General features: G+C 32.2%; 1 protein-coding gene across 1 annotated transcript; it reads right to left on the reverse strand.

Annotated features, from left to right (window-relative positions):
* Nucleotides 1–16547: 16547 nt before the first annotated feature.
* Nucleotides 16548–19257, reverse strand: LOC113708529 (large ribosomal subunit protein uL4z-like). Its single transcript, XM_027230994.2, has 2 exons — nucleotides 18101–19257; nucleotides 16548–16940 (listed from the first exon to the last, which is right to left on the reverse strand). Exons 1-2 carry the CDS (start codon nucleotides 19202–19204, stop codon nucleotides 16827–16829), a joined length of 1218 nt encoding a protein of 405 aa, XP_027086795.2. The 5' UTR covers nucleotides 19205–19257; the 3' UTR covers nucleotides 16548–16826.
* Nucleotides 19258–19956: the final 699 nt, after the last annotated feature.

Raw genomic sequence — 19956 nt, forward strand, 5'->3', positions numbered from 1 at the left:
ATTTTGGGTACTCATCCCCTGGCTTTCGATACCAATCTTTTTAATTTTCGGTACAATCAATACTACTCTGCAGTGCCCAAAAAAAACCCCTTTCAACACTTAAGAATTTCCAGTTAAACAAAGATTAAATAAAAAAAAAAGGAATTAAATAGTTAAATAACTATATTTACATACCAATAATTGCTATAGTTCTAAAATCTATTTTGTAAAACTAATCCACATATAGTGGGAGAAGAAACTCACTTATTATCAGATTTGAAACTAGAATCTCTAATTCTTGGTGTCTTAACCCTGAGTGCTAGGCCAAAACAAAAGGCTTCGTCGGCAAATAAATACGAAGATGAGAGACTGCAAGAAATGCACAGATGCCCGGAAATTGATCAAAATATGAACTTTTTTATGAACTGATGCATCAATGGATAAAACTCCTTCAAGCATTGAGTTTTTTTTACTTGTACTCATCATTAAAGTGATATCTATTTCTATAGCTTGTATTCTTTACAAATAATTGTTATCAAGTTACTTATATGCAACTATGTATCAAATTCATAGCAATTACTAAGTGTAAAATTACTTGCTCGTTGCACAGCGCAATTCGTAGTGCAGATCTAGCCACACTAGTTCAACTTGATCTGGCCCTCATTTCCAATCCTGGCCTTGCTTGGATTGCTTGTTTCCGTCGGAAAATATTGTCATTTTCCGTGATCACATTTCTCTATCACTTTTTTCCCTTACATATATCAAATCGCTACAATAATTTTTCCATGAAAAATGACGGAAAATGCAATCCAAACACAAATTAATTTTCTTTATTTTCAAAATTGAAAGCTTAGATCTGGACCACATTAGCTCGACTTGATTTGAACCGTGAACAATTCTCTGCAATAGCACTGGCAATTGCGGAGAACCCTTGTCCATGATAGTTATGAGCATTCGGTACGTCTGTATTTAATAGCAAAACAAACCCCCTAGTTGAAAAATTAATTCAGCCATCATATTAGGAGGCTTCTTTTATTCATTGTGGAAGTGTTAAGAAATTACAGTTGACAAGAACGGTTGCACTAAACAGCGTAACATATATTGAATAATTTTATGATTTATTGCAAACTACTAGTATAGTTTACAAAAAAAAAAAAGATTTTATATTCCATTATCATAGTTAGCTAATTAATATTTGACAAATTGATGAATCGTACTTTTGAATTCTATATCATTTTTTAAATTTTGGACCACGGACACCATTTTGGACCATTATTGAGCAAGACAAAATCCCATAACATTAACATCAATAGCCTAACGAATTAGTTATGATGTCACTTCATTTCCACCATTCAAGACGTGTTAAATGGAAAGTACCAATTAGTGCAATGAGTAGCTGGATGCAGTAATTGAAGCTGTCATGACATTTGATTCAGATCTTTCATTTTATTTTTATGATAACGATAATATTTTTATAATCTACGCTATCCTATTATAAGGGAAGGGAGAGCCTAATCGATGAAAAATAACATCAGAGGAAACTACTAAAAGTGATAAGTCACATATAGTGATAAATTTTTTTCAATAAGAAGTAAGATTTCAACCATTAACCTTCAATTCCTACCAATCCCAAATGGCTGTTGGCAGATCTCCATTCATGATCTGATAAAATGTTACTTTCAGCGTCAGAAGAAAACCAACTCCAACCAATAATAATAAAGAAAGATCCTTAGTCATGGTGCAGCATCCAATGTATCATTAGTAATCTATAAGAAAAATACAGAGAAGGACCATCTACATGTGACATTTTTCAATTGTGTGGAAGGTTTCGTTTATACCCCCTTATGATCAAGTATTAATGAGCCCACGGCCATCAATTTTTCTCCTTTTCTTTTCTTGGGCCATTTCTTTTCTGCCTTTTCGTTTTTTTTTTTTGGTGTTTTTTGGGGGGGAGGGGTGTCTATGGCTTCCAAAAAGGAAAATTAAAACCTAAAATCGATTTCAATTAGCTCTTAAAATCTATTTGGGGCAATGGAGAAATACATTGGTGGAACCATAGGTTGCGATTTGGGAGAGAGTGGGGCGAGACTAGTGAAGATGCATACTTAAGGACTTTTATATTTTTGAAAAAAACACTTGAAGGGTGATATAAAATTCATTAATCTTGCTTTTCCGTGTTGTAGCCTGTGAGTGCCCAGGCTGTATTACAGAGAAGATTAATTATGCACCAATGTTTATCGAACTCCTTTATTAATCAAATTACGAACTATCACAAAATTTAATAAAACAAATGATACTAGCAATAGAATCAAATAATGCAAAAATTGTCAAAAGAAACTATTATTAGGGTTTAGATTTTTGTAATTATCCTGGTCAAAAACTTATTTTGGTTAATCAATTAACTCTTGTGCAAACCAAGACGAACCTCTTAATGTCATATACCCTCTTTAGCCAATGTATTATCTATATCAAAAACAAAATTTAGTCTACTTTCGTGATTTGAAGCTAATTAAAGACTCATTAGGATCTTGAGATTATACAAATCATCCTTTAAGTACTTCCCTACTTTCGCGAGATACAATTAAAAGTTTGTGTCTCTAACAACAACTATTAATCAATAACAATTGTCTATCAATTAACAACTTAAATGCTTTACCATTAAGGACCCTTTTAATTGTAAAGATAAAAACAAAGACATAAAATAGCCCACATTAGATTCACCAATCAATCGAGATAAATCATATATGTCAAGATAGATCACACACACAATATATATATATACACTCACACACACACACACATTATATATACATACATATACATACATACATATATACATACAAACACAAAATATGTATGTATACATATACATAAATATAATTATTTATTCATTTACTTATGTATATGTTTGTGTTTATACATGTGTCGTGATATTTGATTTAGATTCTCCATTCATGATCTGTTAAAATGTTACTTTCAGTATCAGAAGAAAATCATCTTGTACCAATAATAATGAGGAAAGATCCTGGGCAATATGCATCATTAGTACTTTAGAAGAAAACTACATAGAAGGACCATCGACGAGTGACATTTTTCAATTGTATGGAAGGTCACGAAACTTCAATTTTATACCCCTTATAATCAAGCATTAATGAGCGCATGGCCATCAATTTTTTTTCCTTTTCCTTTCTTGGGCCATTCCTTTTCTTTCTTTTCTTTCTTTTTTTTTTTTTGGGTTTTTTGGGGGGGGGGGGGAGTTCTGTGGCAATCTTCTTCCGAAAAAAGAAAATTAAATCCTAAAATAGATTACAATTAGCTCTTAAAATCTATTTGGGACGTTAGAGAAATATATTGGTGGAACCACAGGTTGGGATTTGGGAGAAAGTGGGGCAAGACTAGTGAAGATGCATACATGAGGGGGTACATTTATATTTTTGTAAAAATACTTGAAGGGTGATGTAAAATTCATTAATCTTGCTTTTCCGTGCTGTAGCCTGTAAGTGCACAGGCTGTATGCTAATACAAGGTGTACCAGGTGTCAAATCTTACAGAGAAGATTAATCAAGTACCAATATTTATCGAACTCCTTTATTAATCAAATTACGAACTGTCACAAAATTTAAGAAAACAAATAATACTAGCAATAACGATTAAAATCAAATAATGCAAAAAATTGTCAAAAGAAACTATTATTAGGTTTTAGATATTCGTAATTATCCTAGTCAAAAACTTATTTTGGTTAATCAATTTACTCTTTTGCAAAACCATGATGAACCTCTTAATGTCATATACCCTCTTTAGCCAATGTATTATCTATATCGAAAACAAAAATTAGTCTACTTTCGTGATTTGAACCTAATTAAAGACTCACTAGGATCTTGAAATTATACAAATCATCCATTAAGTACTTCCCTCATGAGATACAATTAAAAGTTTATGTCTCTACCAACAACTATTAGTCAATAACAATTGTCTATCAATTAACACCTTAAATGCTTTACCACTAAGGACCCTTTTAATTGTAAAGATGAAAGCAAAGACATAAAATAGCACACATTAGATTCACCAATAAATCGAGATAAATCATATATGTCAAGATAGATCGCACACACAATACAAACACACAAAATATGTGTATATATATACATAAATATATACATACATATACATACATACATACACACATACAAACACAAAATATGTATATATACATGTATATTATTTATTTATTTACTTGTGTATATGTTTGTGTTTATACATGTGTCGTGATATTTGATTTAGATCCTCCATTCATGATCTGTTAAAATGTTACTTTCAGTATCAGAAGAAAATCATCTTGTACTTTAGAATGAGGAAAGATCCTTGGCAATAAGCATCATTAGTACATTAGAAGAAACTACATAGAAGGACCATCGACAAGTGACATGTTTCAATTGTATGGAAGGTCTCGAAACTACAATTTTATACCCCTTATAATCAAGCATTAATGAGCCCACGGCCATCAATTTTTTTCCTTTTCCTTTCTTGGGCCATTTCTTTTCTTTCTTTTCCTTTTTTTTTTTTTTGGAGTGAGGCCCGAGGGGGGTGGGGGGGTTGGTATTAAAACCTAAAATAGATTTCAATTAGCTCTTAAAATCTATTTGGGACAATAGAGAAATACACTGGTGGAACCACGGGTTGGGATTTTGGAGAGAGTGGGGCAAGACTAGTGAAGATGCATACATAAGGGGGTACTTTTACATTTTTGTAAATACTTGAAGGGTGATGTAAAATTCATTAATCTTTCTTCTCCTTGCTATAGCCTGTAAGTGCACAGGCTATATGCTAATACAAGGAGTATTCAGGTGTCAAATCTTACAGTGAAGATTAATCAAGTATCAATATTTATCAAACTTCTTTATTAATCAAATTACAAATTATCACAAAATTTATGAAAAAAATAATACTAGCAATAATGATTAAAATCAAATAATGCAAAAATTGTCAAAAGAAATTATTATTAGGGTTTAGATGTTCTTAATTATCCTAGTCTAAAATTTATTTTGGTTAATCAATTTACTCCTGTGCAAAACCATAACCTCTTAAAGTCATGTACCCGCTTTAATCAATGTATTATCTATATCAAAAACAAAAATTAGTCTTATTTCGTGATTTGAACCTAATAAAGACTCATTAGGATCTTGAGATTATACAATCATCCTTTAAGTACTTCCCTACTTTCGTGAGCTACAATTAAAAGTTTAATGTCTTTACCAACAACTATTAATCAACAACCGTATTACTATCCTGAAGCCACCACTCTCCACCGTGGCCTTCTACTCAACCTTTTATACTAAATGTCTCGTAGCAGCATAGCAAGTTCTCTCTTCTCATCACTCATGGCACATCCTCATCTCCAGAATCTCCATTTCTTCCATTTCTTTCTAGCCCCCATGTTCCTTCATCCTAATCCCAGTTCGTTACTACAATAATTTTTTTTTCTGTCCTCCTCTGCTCAGCAAATCTCACAAGTATCTCTCATCTGTAACGCCATATTGGTTCAAGTCCCTGCTACAATGGTGGCTTTTGTTTTGTGAAATTGTATGGTTGATCAGAAATTTTTTTTCCCTTTGATTTGGACCATATATACTAAATTGAATAGATCATTACGGCAGAAATGACTTGTTGAACTGGAGTCGGTTATAGTTGGAATATTGCCATGGAAATTTTATTTCAGCCTAGAAATTGTTGATTATAGATTAGGTTAAAGGGCATAAATTTTTGAACCCATCACCAAATTAGTTAGAGCCCTTTTGGTGGTTGATAACGTTTTATTTGTGGGTCCACAAACAAAGTTCCACGATATATAGTGAAAAGTTTTAGTACTTTCACAATGATAAAATTGAAATTTGAAAAAAAGTTGCTCTCGTAGGAAACTAGAGCTCTAGTAATATCACCAGCCTCTTGTAAAAGATCCTATCCACCATTAGCATGTGAAAGAGGAAATGGATAGGAGCCGCAAATAGATGACATTTTCGTGTATAGTAGCTATACTAGAGGTACTTCATCTATTTAAATCCAGCCTAAAGATGACAGCATTATCCCGCAACTCTAGAATCTAAATAGCAAGATTAGATAAACATATGAATTGCTATATTTTCAGAACTACATATACAAATTAGAACCGAACTATTGCAAAAATATCTTCCTAATCAAAATTGAATTTTCTAACAATTTTTTGTCAAGTCACGGTCCAGGTTGAAAGCCTCAATTCTGACTTCTACCACCAACTGCAATTGTTGTATGCCAACCCAATTGATACTACAGCACTTGAGTAATTAAAAAACAAACAGAAATTAACATGAGTTTAAAGATTACAAAATCTTATTGGATCCTTCAATTGAATTGAATAAATCATAAAGTAATGGATTAATCTTATATACACTGTCAGTGAATATACTATCACCATTAGATATATGACATATGTGCAAAATTTGAATTTGAAATTCAAAATTTACTCATGTATCATCTATTCAATCGTGATAGTGTATATAAAATTTACTTTAAAGTAATTCCAAAAAGGGGAAAAAAGAAAGAAACAGAGAAAAACAGAGGTAGAAAAATGTCTAGTTAGAATTATCTTAGTGGAAACATCACATGATATATCTTTTCTCCTAAAAAAATACATAAAAATTGTAGATAATTACAAAATGGAACCAAAAAACAAAGAAAAGGAAAAAGAATGTGAAGTAAGAAATCTAATCCTAGGAGGAGAAAAGGAAAGAATGAATTTTTGTTTTATTCTTCATAGAAGATGATCACCAGTATAAAATGAATTCTAATACTTTTTTTTACATATTTTAATATTTCACCTTTTATCCATGAAGAAATACCAAATAACAATGTCATCCTATAAATTTAACAAAAAAAATGCCAGTTGACTATACCATTATGATCAAAGAATATTAGAGCAAACATGAGAGATTAGAGATGAAAGAAAGGAAGAAAAGAAAATGAAAAACGGGATCAAAAAAATAATAAAGACTTCTCTTTACTAAGTAGCTAATCCTCTCAGTGAAAAAGAAAAATGGATAATTTCAGAAACCTCCTTTGAGGCTTCTGATAATTTCACTCAGCTCCTCCCAATTTTAGAAAATTACACTAACCTCCCTTGCTTTTACTGTTTAAGTAATAGTATATAGACCCATTAGGCTAGAATTATACTTAAGTATCCTAAAATACCCTTATGCAATATCACACATCAAATGAAAATGAAAAAAAGGTTTAGTGATCAATTTAACCAAAAAAAAAGTAACAAACACTTTCATCCAAACTTACTATACGTCCACGATAATTGTAAACCCAAAAGCTCATCAACCTGTTCAAGCAAACTCTAACTTAATCCCCAAATTCTATCAATTTTGGCATCACTACAATCCCAAATTTTACCACAATCGCACTCCAACTTAATCGCAAAATTCTATCAATTTCGACATCATCAAAATTCCAAACCTACCCAAATCACTCCCTCTACAAATTGACCATAATCACCACCACCAACTACAATACCCTCAAAAGCTTCACACCCTAAATTAACACTTTATTTGTCTATTGACTAATTTCACATCTCAAATTATGAACCCAAAACCTATCGCCTGTCACCTTCCTTGAACAGAAAAATACCTAACCAACCATTATTGATACCTATGCCAAGAGCAACCCCATACTCTAATGGCATTAGGAACAGAGAAACTAATTTTTGTGACAAACCACTCCCAATAGTTGTAAATCAAACAAAAACGAAACCAAATGAAGATATTAGATTCTAGTGTATAATAGACATAATAGCATAACTCAGATTCGTTCCTTTTTCTCTTCCAACCATAGCGCATTAATTTCATTTTTTTCCCCTCTATCACAACCATCTTCATCATCTCCATCTAATTTGACCATGAAATTTTCCTTTGCTCTCTCGATTTGTAAATTTGGAAGTTTTGATTCTTCAATGTATACAAATTATAATATAAGAAAAAATAAAAAAGAGTGGCTCATAGTTAAGTACCACGGAAAGAGAGAAATAGACAAGAAATAAACACTTCGGGTAGGTTAGCATGATGGTGTAGTTGATGGGTGGAAGAGACTATGGGGTTATAGGCAGGAAGGAGAGAATCGGAAGAGGTAAAGAGAAAAGAAGCGACTATTAATTAAAGTAGGGTTGGGATGATGATGAGTTGTTGCAGGTTTTTATTTTTTCTTTTACTTTTGGTTTGGTTTGTGTGTCCCACATATGTGGTAAATTATACATTAAGTAGAGAGTATTGTAGTCATTTTATTGAACTAAGGGAGGTCAGTGTAATTTTCAAAATTTGGGGGGAGCTGAGTGAAATTTTCAGAAATCTCAAGGGAGGTTTCTAAAATTATCCCAAAGAAAATGAACATGGCAACAATCTTAGTTAAATTAGTTTTTTTTTTTTAAAAGGCGAGGGATGACAGCAGTTGCCGCAAGAAGAAGAAGAAAAAGAGATGGAGTTGACTTTCTGAAGGAGAAAAAATATTTTAATCCTTTTGGCCAAATTGAATCAAAAAAGGGAAGGAAAAATTAGCTAAAATGAGCAAGATTTCACTTGTCAAAAATATAGGCAATACATATATCAAAAAGATAGGCTACTATAGTAATTTGGCTTTCTTCTTATATACAAGGATACAAGGTAGACTAGTAAGGCTTAGCTATGCTACGCACAACCAAGTCCCACCTTGAAGTGTTTAAGGGTAGCAAAATTTGAAGGAATGTTTCTGAATTGAGTGTCATGTGTAAATGTATACGTGAAGTATGTATATTACTAAAATGGAGAGAAATTGGATTATTAGCATTTAAAATGAACTTACTTTACCACTTAATATATTATATGATTTTCTTGTGAATTTTATTTTAATTCATTAATAAATTAATATTTAGCGGCATTTTAAAATATTTTAAAATATTTAGTGTCATTTAAACTTGTATAAACCAACTGAAATTACCACCAAATATAATATAAACTTTTCCTATCAATTTTATTTTAATTCATCTATGAAGGCAATGAAACAAGAACAACAGTGCATGATCTATACACTGAACTTTTGAAATTTTGCTGGTATTGATTGACATAAAAATCTGTTATTCCATCCTTTATCAGCTGAGTGAAGAATTTTATTAACTTGTCTAATTGATTTTTTTCTTTGTTTTGACTATCAAAATTTAGCTGATAATGAAACAGACATTCAATTCGCTTAGCTATCCATAAAAGAAATTAGCAAGCATCTTCAACATGAACAATTTAAAAATGATCACAAAAATAGAAAAACAAATCTAAATAATTTCAAAGTTCATTGCCAGAGTTTACAATGATAAGTCACACAGTATATACGATTCAATAGCAAGTAGCTACCAGTAGTTTACTTACGAAACTTGTAAATATCAAGTAAACTTAACTAGCATTTTATCAAACATTATGTAGGCTAGGTATGAGTAATGTGACTAACCTAAAGTAAAGTGCTTGACAAAGTAAAATCTTGAATGCTGAAGGCAATGCTGCAAAATCAAAACACAAAACATGTAAAAGCATCCATATCTTACTACAATAAGATGTAAATGCATAGAGATGGTGAAGAAAAAGCTTAGAAAAATTGTATTACCAAATGATGAGAAAGCAAGAAAGTGAAGGAAGCTTTCTTTCTACTATGTGGGAACGAGAAGCAAAGAAAACAGAATAACAATTGGTAGAACTTATAATAAATAGGTTTATTGAATAATCTAATAATCTGATGGCAAAAAAATAATGACAAAAATAAATGCAAATCTAACGGCTACCATTAAAACAAAAAAAATAGAAGAGCATTTTAATGAAATATAATAAATATATATATATTTGTCATTTAGACGTTAATGCATTCCTTTGATTGATAAAGGAAAAAATTTATAGTAACAAAAAGCAAATATTAACATATAAATGAATTAAAATAAAATTGATAACAAAAATATATAATATCTTAAGTGGCAATGTCAGTTCATTTGTATAACCTTAAATGCTAATAGAAATAGAAATATGAATAAACATAAGTCAAAAGTTACTAAATATTTCAATATGAACAAATTAAAATAAAATTGAAATAGAAAATGCACGTTGCATTAAGTAGCGATAATAATCTTTTTCTTTATAATAAGGTGGAATCAGTTTTAAATAATCTTTTGCATTACATTAACAAAATAGCAAAAAATAAAAAAAATATAACATTTTGAAAAGATCAATGTAATTATATAATTTTTAACAAGTGAAACTTATTTTGTCAAATATAATTTTAAATGACAATTCACATTGAAATAAATATAAATTCAAATAATAATGATAATTATAATAATATTGTAGTTCGATTACATTTGACCAAGACATAAGTTAATTTGTCAAATATAATTTCAAATGATAATGTAAATAGTAATAAATGTAAATTCTAATTGAATTATATCTGTCCAAAGTGTAAAGATTGAAATAATTCAACCTTATAAAGGAATGCGAAATCCAGTCCAATTTAGGTCATTGAGCAATGAAAGTTGCTACAGTAACTTTAGACATTCAGCAAATCCAAAGAGAAAGAAAAAAAAAATAAAAGCTCAAAATTTACCTATAGTGCCACGTGTCATTAAGGAAAGTTGTTACCGTAAATTTGGGCCTTTACTTATCTTATAGTAAGATATATAGATGACTTTTATGTCTCATGTTTAGGACATGATTTGTACAATAATGTGTACAATTTTTGTGGAAATTGATTCCTGTGCAATAGTGAAGTTACATGTGATTTTGACTAATTGGACAGGAAAGCACTTTATGATTGTGGGAAAAACTGACATGTGATCTTAATTACAACATAGTGTATGATATGGTCAACATTTGTGCAACTATATGAATATTTGGGATTGAGTTGGATTTGAATTGACTTTAATGTGTCATATTACGGCTTATATAGTTGAGCTGAAATGAGTTTTTGAATAAGGCATTCAAATACTGTTTGTTCATGGTTCAGTGTTTAAACCTTTTATTTTATATACACAATATCCATTTTTTTAAGTAATGACTTGAAAGTTGGGAAAAGTGTCCAATTCAACGTGTTACAGTAAATAATATAAGAGGGAAAAATTCAAAGAACCTTCAATCTAGAAGTGGATTTTATATTCTTCAAAAACACATTTCTGCAGTTGTTTCCTTAAACATCAGGTTGTAGATTTGTATTCCAAATATTCCAGTATATAAGGAGTAATATGACTGACACATTCTTGTCAAAAAATTTTTTTTAAAAAAAAAGGTTACATATTTTTCATTTAAATTTTAGATTGTAAAAATATGCTATCTAATTCTCTCAAACTTAAAATTGTTTTCTTTCCTTGTCTTATAATTAAGGCATTACTTTCACACCCAATTTCTAGAGTCCGGATAGAAATCTAGAATTTTACGTGTTTAAAAATAATATTGTAATTTTTGTAGATTTACAACTCTTAAAATCACAACGTGTGTAATATTACCAGATTCTTTTGTTAAAAGCCCGCTATGCTAACATATATCCTACTTTAAGGAAGAGGCTTAAGTACATTACTTGTCTTCATTTTATTACTAATTTTCTTTTAGTTTAATTTACAGGAAAAGGAGTTTTCAATAGTTATAAATTTACCGGGAGGCTGCAATGGAGCTTCGAGAAACACACAACTCTAAAGCATCTTGTCTTTGTTATGGAATGTATTTTTTTTAACTCCTATCAACAACTACTCTTACAGTATATTGCACACAGATATTATTGCAACGAAGGCTAAAGCTATAATTTGTGGTGATGACAAAATATGTAACATGTATCGTGTTTAGGGCCATATTTGCATACATTAATACATTCTATGAACATACACTCCACGAACTTAACATCATGTAACGTACATCTATGAACTTGATATGATTGCCACACTTGATTCTATGTCTAGGGCCAAATTTACACAATTTGTTGTACTTGCATCTTATAAATTCTTATGTTTTATGATTTAAGCATGAGAAAATATCTTTTTTTTTTTTTTGGGGAAAACTAAAAGCAAAAGTTATTGATGTTCTTACATAAGTCATTCGCTAGAAACTTGCTCGACAAGAACTTGCAAAATTTATCAGGTTTCAGAAATATATGCTTATCTGAGAGAATTCTTTTTTGTCTGTCAAAAACTCACTTGAAATTGGTAATGAATTGTCACAAATTTTAGACTAGGTAAGCATGATTAACCATGTTAATGATTAAAGATATTATCAAAAAGTTGCACCTTTTTTTTTTTGTTTTATAGCGAAAACAAAGAGTAGGTTAGCACCTAAAGAAACAAGAAAGGTAAAAGTTAGAAGTTCCGAAAATATTTTGGATGCAATATATTGGATGACATGTTATAGTTAGATGAGATAAAGTTCACATCTCAATAAAACTATATGCAAGAATCAGAATATTCACAAAGTTACAAAAGCTTCAAAGCGGAAAATTTAACATTACATGTGGTTTTATGAAGAAATGAAAAGAGACAAAACATGCACCTTTGTTTTAAGGAAAAGTTTTTAACAAGGGAAGGGTATGATTTAGGGATAATATCAAAAACCTCCCCTGAGATTTCTCTTAATATCACCTAACACTCTTAAGGTTTTCAAAATAGCACTTACCTCCCTTACTTTTGTTATTTGTGTAACAAAATTTTAAAAATTTCTAAACTACCCTTTTGTTCATTTTGCTAAATAAAATACTTCTAAGACACTTTATTCACTCAAAAAAAAAAAATCACCATCTAAAAGCTAATCTCTAGTAGTATCACCAGGTCAAAAAACTATAGTTCATAAAAATATAAATTTGGAAAACAAAAAAGATATTTGTAAAGAAATATACTGGGACTCATTTAACTCTATATACTTAAAATGACTTCTTATGAACCTTATATTTTTTCCCAATTTCTTCTCAAACCCTAGCCCAAGTTTTTAAGTTGCACCAATCATTATAAAATCAACTCAAAATAAACAAAGTAATCACATCCCACTCTATTACAATCTCATAAAGTAAAAGATAAATAAAATTCAATTATCTATAATTTAAAAATAAAAAATTGCATAGTCGTCCAAGAAAAGAGTAAGAGAGAATGTTGGGAATGGGGGAAAGAAAAGAAATTGACTTTTGTTTCTTTTTATTTTTATAATTTTTTTGACTTCCATGTATTTGATATGTGAATTATGTATCAAGTGAGGTAAATTTTTTCAAAAACAAGTTTTTCAAATGTAATACTACAGTAATACACAAATCAAAATAACTCAAAAAATATTTCATCCATACAATATATCAAATATTTCAAAAAATATTTATAGTAAAAGTTTTTCATATACACTACTACAATAAAATTTTTCAAAAATACCCCAAAAACAGCTAATCCAAATGGATAGTCTTTTTGTAATTACTAAGGGAGGTAAGTAATTTTTTAAAACCTTAGGAGTGCTAGGTGATGTTAAGAAAAACCTTAGAGGAGGTTTCTGATATTATTCCTATGATTTAACGGGTCGGGAGAGAAAAAAGGTTTTGAGTCTAGACTTTAAATTAAAAAACATGCGCTTTTATATGTCAAGGAAAGAATGAAATTGGTGAACTGATTAAGGAAAATGAATTTTTTCTTGAATCTATATTCTTGTAACCAAAGAAACACAGAATGAAGTAAATAGTCACTTAAATATGAAATATATTCATATCAATTTTCTCAACGGTGAAATATTATTAAGAAATATAGAATAAGAAAAATACGAAATAAGAAAAAATGGCGCTTAGATTGGTTCAAAGTTCAAACTCATAAATTTAAACCTTTGTAGCACTTCTTAAGATACACGAATTTCAAAGTCAATATTATAATGGGCACATACACCCCCTATGATTAAGGGGAGGAACAAATAGAGGCAACAGACCTGATGGAACTTCATGTAGCAAAACACAAAGCATCATCGGGTCACAAGATGGGAATTGGGGTTGCGTCCAAACAGAAAGATAGCAGAATCAGAGCTGAATGGGCGCTTGTGGACAGAAGCTCACATATGGACATCCAAGATGCAGCTGTAGCAGTGCGTCTCGCACTTATCAAAGCAGCTCAGCTCGGTTGGCAAAGGATCAAAGTCATAAATGGCAACAAACAACTTATTGGCCTGCTGAAAACTGGGAAGGGAAACAACCCGAATATAGCTACGTTGGTGGAAGACATACTTGCTCTTGCAAATCTGTTTCACCTGTGCTTTTTTTAAGAAGGAAAATCTACTAATATGGCTCTATGTAAAACAATTAGTTTTTATGCTTCAAGCATAGTCATGGATGAGGAGAGATTTGTTGTATCTCCTTAGTGTCTTTGTACACTTTGTATAGGTAGTTGAGCCGTTGCTCAAATATTGTAAAGTCTTGTTTGTTATAAAATTCATCTATCGGTTCCGGAAAAAAAAAAGAAAAAAAAAAAAAGATTAAGCAGTTTAAAAAATGCACCCCTTATAATTTAAAAGTATCCACTTCCACCCCTTATACTTTAGTGAAAAATAAGATAAAATGGACACTACTAGTGAAAATTTAACCATATACTATCCGAAAACGCAACTAATCATTTGTTTATAGTAATTTCAGACTTTAGTAACGTTTTCCCCACATAAATGTTTGCACTCTATAAAAGAAGATCAAACGTTTGGACTCCAATCGTGATATTTTGAATCTTTGTATAGGTTGTAAATGTTGATTTAGAGATATTTATGGAAGAAAAATATTATTAAAACCTCATATAATTAGAATAAGTAACTAGTTGCACTTATTTCGTTAGGGATAACATCAGAAACCTCTCCTGAGGTTTCTCTCAATATCATCTAGCATTTCTAAGGTTTTAAAAATATCACTTACCTCTCTTACTTTTGTTATTTATGTTAAAAAGTTTTTGAAAACCCTAAACTACACTTTGCTTGCTTAATAAAAATACTCTTAAGCCACTTTGCTTATTTCAAGAAAACCATCACCTAAAATACAATATCTAGTAGTACTACCGCATCACAATGCTATAGTCCACAAAAATATAATTTTGAAAAACAAAAAAGATATTTGTAAAGAAATACATTAGCAAAATTTAACTCTGTGCTCAAAACTAATTTCTTATGAACCTTATATTTTTTTTTCTAACTTCTTCTCAATCGATCCCCAAGCCTTTAAATTGTACTGATCATTAAAAAAATCAACTCAAAATAAACAAAGAAATCATATCTCATTCTATCACAATCACAAAAAGTAAAAAATAAATAAAATTCAATTTACTATAAATTATAAATAAAAAATCATATAATCATCCAAAAAAATAAATAAGAGAAAATGTTGGAAAAAGATGAATTAGAAGAAAGTGACTTTTGGTTTCTTTTTTTTTTGGAATTTTTTGAGCTCTATTTATTTGATTGGTAAATTACGTATTAAGTGAAGGTTAATATAATCTTTTTACAATTACTAGAGGAGGAAAGTGACATTTTCAAAACCTGTGAGGTGCCAAGTGATATTAGGATAAACCTCAAGGGAGATTTCTGATATCATCCCATTTCGTTATTGCAAGTTCAAAAAGTACAATTTGTTATTGTAGCTAAGCATAGTTAATGACCAATCTTAAATAGACAAATCTTAAACGGACACATTTTTGAATTCTTAGTTTGTCCTGCTTTTATGTCGATTCTTCTTTATAGTCTTTATTCCCTTCCCTGATTATTATCAGGATTCAAGTATTTGAAACTTTCTGGAAGTTGCAGCTATATAAAGTATGTCGATTCTTATATCCATCCCTGATGCATTATTAAGATTCTAAGTATTTGAAACTTTCTGGAAGTTGCAGAAATATGACACTGAGCTTCGGGTACTGTAAAAGCGTGAATTAACAAGGTATTCATCTTCAAAGAATCCGTCATAACAAGTAGCCTAATTGATTTTTTTTACCATCATGAAAAGCCAGGTTAACTTCGCTGACAATTCATTTTGCAAATTTGTTTCTTGTAAAAGCAGATACAAAGAACATTTAGGAGGAAAGACAAGCTGGAAGACGAACCAACTCAACTCAAAACAAGTTGAACTCAGTAGCAGCTCGTCAACGAATAAGTCCAGGAACTACAAGCCCCATCTAGGTTCACCATTCAACCATGGATGGGATAGAATATGTATTTGGTATTTTCCACATACAAACAGAATGTCAAACCAAAACAATCACTGAGACTACAATTCCATATTTATATATTTCACCAAACGTTCGAAGACTTTCGACATACTTTGGTTTCACTTTACCAATACAAACAGGTCATGCGGTAAAGGAAACATGCAATTCAGAGGGGAAAAACAGACCAAAAGGATTTCAGAACTCATCGAAACCCAAAAATCAGATTAGACAAATCAGAGGCCTGGTTATCAAATTATAGCACAAAAAAGTAGTACAATGGTATACAATCAGAAGCAGAATTATGGAAGTAAGGCTGGCATCTAACAAACAGTGACAGGCAGGACAAAAAGACAAGTACAACAAATTCCAATGCAAGCTGCACCTGCTCTGAATGTTTAAAATCAATGTAACATTCATAATCAAGGACCAGAAAACAGAGTTGATGGCTGAGTATTCCAGAACAAGAAGCTATTGACTCCTAGTCAAGATGATCACCTTTAGGCAAAAATATTTCTTAGTACACTGAGGAATTAAGTCACTGCAGTCTAAGCTCTTGCACGTCTTAAATTACCAAATAGCCTACTTGAAATAAAACAAAACTGAATAAACACACGAGATTTACTAAACTTCAAAGTGAAACCAATTACTGTGAAACGCCCAACCACTTTGAGAAGTTCTCAAACTCGGTGTAATCACTATCTGAGATCATTGTTTTGTACCATGACTTTCCAGCAGCTTTTACAGCAGACGTCTCCTCCTGTCAGAAGCAAAAAAATAGTATAATGAACGAGGGCTCATTGAGGCAACATTAGAACTAAATAATACCAAATTGACCAAGTCAAGAAAGTTGGGGCCACTCATGCCCAAAACAAGTCTTAGGCCCCTTCAACTATTATCAAGCAAAAGCAAAGAGAACAGGATAGCAAGAAACTATCAACCAATGATGACACTAAAACAAAAAAGTAAGACCCATCGGTTACTGCAAACCAGTCAGATAAATCCAAAACTCTATTAGATCAGGTATTTCATCATCAATTAAAAAAGCACAAAGCCTAGAACCTGTAAAGTTGTTAGAAATGATCAATCATTACTCAGAACCCATAAAGCCAGTTAAGACATCTAGAAAAAGCCAGTCAAACAAAGCTACAGTGCCAGACATGTAATGAAACCTTAAGATTATCGTTTAGAATGTAACCAAGCATGCTAATTTAGGACAAGCATCTATTAAGAACGTCCAGGACAAGATAAGAAAATATCAGCACACACACCATATCATGTAATACACAACTCTGCGCCCGAGTTCATATGTATAAAAACAAAAGTCAGTAGCAATAACCAAAACTACAACAAAGAAAGAAAAACATCCAACGCACCACTACATTGAAAAAAAAAGGACTTGAAAGCCAACTAAAAGGATGAACCAGACAACCAATAGAAACAAACAGAAGCACAAGTTGTGATGTTAATTAAGTTAACTTTGCATCATGATAACATTTTAAATCATCAAACTAAATCACAGTGGGTTCCGATAATTATTAGCTGTATTCCTTCCATCACAACTTGTCCATATTCAAAGCTATTATCAATTATCTAAATTAACATCAGTTGCATGGCAGGAAGTCATCTAAATTCCTCAATTCTTGTATATTATTAGAGAACACAACAGTTTATAAAGCCACTAATGCTTGATGCAAGAAAATCTGAATTTTTTATTTACCAAAAGGGTTGAGCTTGTTTATTAAAGACTCAATCTGAATCATATAGACATCAAGGTTTTCAGTAGAAAATGGAACACGCGTTCTGTAGCCTAAAGCATACCAACACGGGCAGATAGATACATCATCTACAGTTGCATCAATATTCCAACAGAATCAAGCATAGAAAGGAGAGGGAAAAATAATAATATAAACCATATACCTTCGTCATTGGACTCCTCTTCTTGGCCAGCTTCTCCCTCTTAGCCTCAACACGCTGTTTCTCAGCCAAGAGAGCCATCCTCCTAGCAGTCTTGGCATAAGGATTGAGCTTGAGCAAACAATTCAAATTCTTAAGAGGGTTCTTCTTCATTGGTGCCCTCTTCACCACCTTCTTGATTGGCCTCACCACAGATTGCACCTCGTCAGAGTTGATAATTCTGGCCAAATCACCATTCACCATCTTAGCCCTGGGCAAAACATACCCCTTCTTCTTCAAGGAAGGCTTATCAAATGACCCGTAAATCCCATCCAATTTCTCAAATGCTGATTTCGTCCAAACAATAAACCTCCCAACGTGACCTCCCGGAGCAAGTTTCAACAAATTCAAACGGTCCACGTGGGCCACCTCGACTCCAGGAATGTTGCGGAAGGCCTTCACGAGCTTGGCCCCCTCAGTACCGTACACAACCAGAGGACCTTTCCTGGAGATGTAGCGGCGGTTACGCATCTTGCCCTTTCCTGGGCGGATGCCCTGGCTGTCCTTAGCCTTCTCAGCATCAGGGTAAGCCCCAATTTTCTTGAGAAGACTGATAGCATTGGAGGTTTTCTCCACGGCCTCAGCAGAATCGGAGATCACACAGGGGATTTGCGGGACAGACTCGATGCGGTGACCGCGGGCCATGACAAGGGAAGGCACAGCAGAGGCGGCGATGGCAGAAACCACGGCATACCGTTTCTTGTTGACTGGGACCTTGCGGTGCCAACGACGCCAGATCTTAGTCGGAGCGAACATGCGGCCGCCGCGGCACATGTTGCCATAGGCACCCTGGCCGGCACGGTGAGTGCCGCCGCCAGGAACACGAGGGATACGGGAAACAGCGCGACCAGTACCCCAGGACTCGGCGGAGGTCTGGTGGCCGGCGGACCTAGAGACGGCGTAGGGTTGGCGGGAGTTCTTTGAAATGTCGCGATGAACGTCTTGGAGGATGTCGGGGCGGATTGGGGCTTTCATGACGTCAGGCAGAGGGAGGGAGTTGGCGTCGGCCTCCATTTCATTCTCAAGAGGGATAACGGTAACTACCGGGAGAGCGGCGGCGGAAGCCATTTCTGGTGCGGGTAACTGAGGGGTTTGGGAATTGGGAGAGTGCGTTTAGGGTTTTAACATAGCGATATATAACGACGTCCAATTAACGATCCAATGTCAGGCCTAATATGCCAGCAATTGGGCCAGACCTAATATGCCATTAATTGGGCCAGATCTTGATCAAACTATAAATTCATTCTTTTTTTCCAGATTTTTCAATTATGTTAATATATAAAATCCAATTAAAAACTTTGCAATAGGAGGTTATAACTAATTTTGTCACCAATCAAATTTAAAATCTAAAACTTTCCCATTAGCTCTCCCTGTTAGGAAAATTAATTGAGTGTTTCATAAATAGTTTATAATTTACTGTTTCATAAATCATTTAAATTTTACTATTCAGACTTTAAACCCTTTTTACTCCTTAATTAAAGAAAATACATTTGTCAAGCCAAATACTATGGGATAATTAATTATTTCCATTTTAAAATCATTCACCCTATTATCCTTTTATCACTTTAGCCCTTTTTACTCCTTCAATTTTTATTTGTCAAGTCAAATTCTCAGGAATAGTGTGATTAGTCCAATTTTTAAGTCATTCACCCAATTATATCTTCATCACTTTCCTTCTGAGTGCAATAATCATTTGTTTAGTCTTATAATGATATATTTGATTACTCTTGTGCTTTAATGATTCACCCCATAATAACTAAATCAGTTTTCTTGTGGATTTAAACTTATTTTGTTATCATTTTTTTTTTGTATTTAGTCAG

The sequence above is a fragment of the Coffea arabica genome, chromosome 9c (genome assembly GCF_036785885.1).
Source record: "Coffea arabica cultivar ET-39 chromosome 9c, Coffea Arabica ET-39 HiFi, whole genome shotgun sequence".
Taxonomy (NCBI): domain Eukaryota; kingdom Viridiplantae; phylum Streptophyta; class Magnoliopsida; order Gentianales; family Rubiaceae; genus Coffea; species Coffea arabica.

Excerpts from the sequence above, each read along its gene's own strand:
- LOC113708529 (XM_027230994.2), bottom strand. The coding sequence starts at position 19,204 with ATGGCTTCCGCCGCCGCTCTCCCGGTAGTTACCGTTATCCCTCTTGAG. Across the intron at positions 16,941-18,100 it reads AGAGGAGTCCAATGACGAAG|GAGGAGACGTCTGCTGTAAA; the intron begins GTATATGGTTTA and ends TGCTTCTGACAG.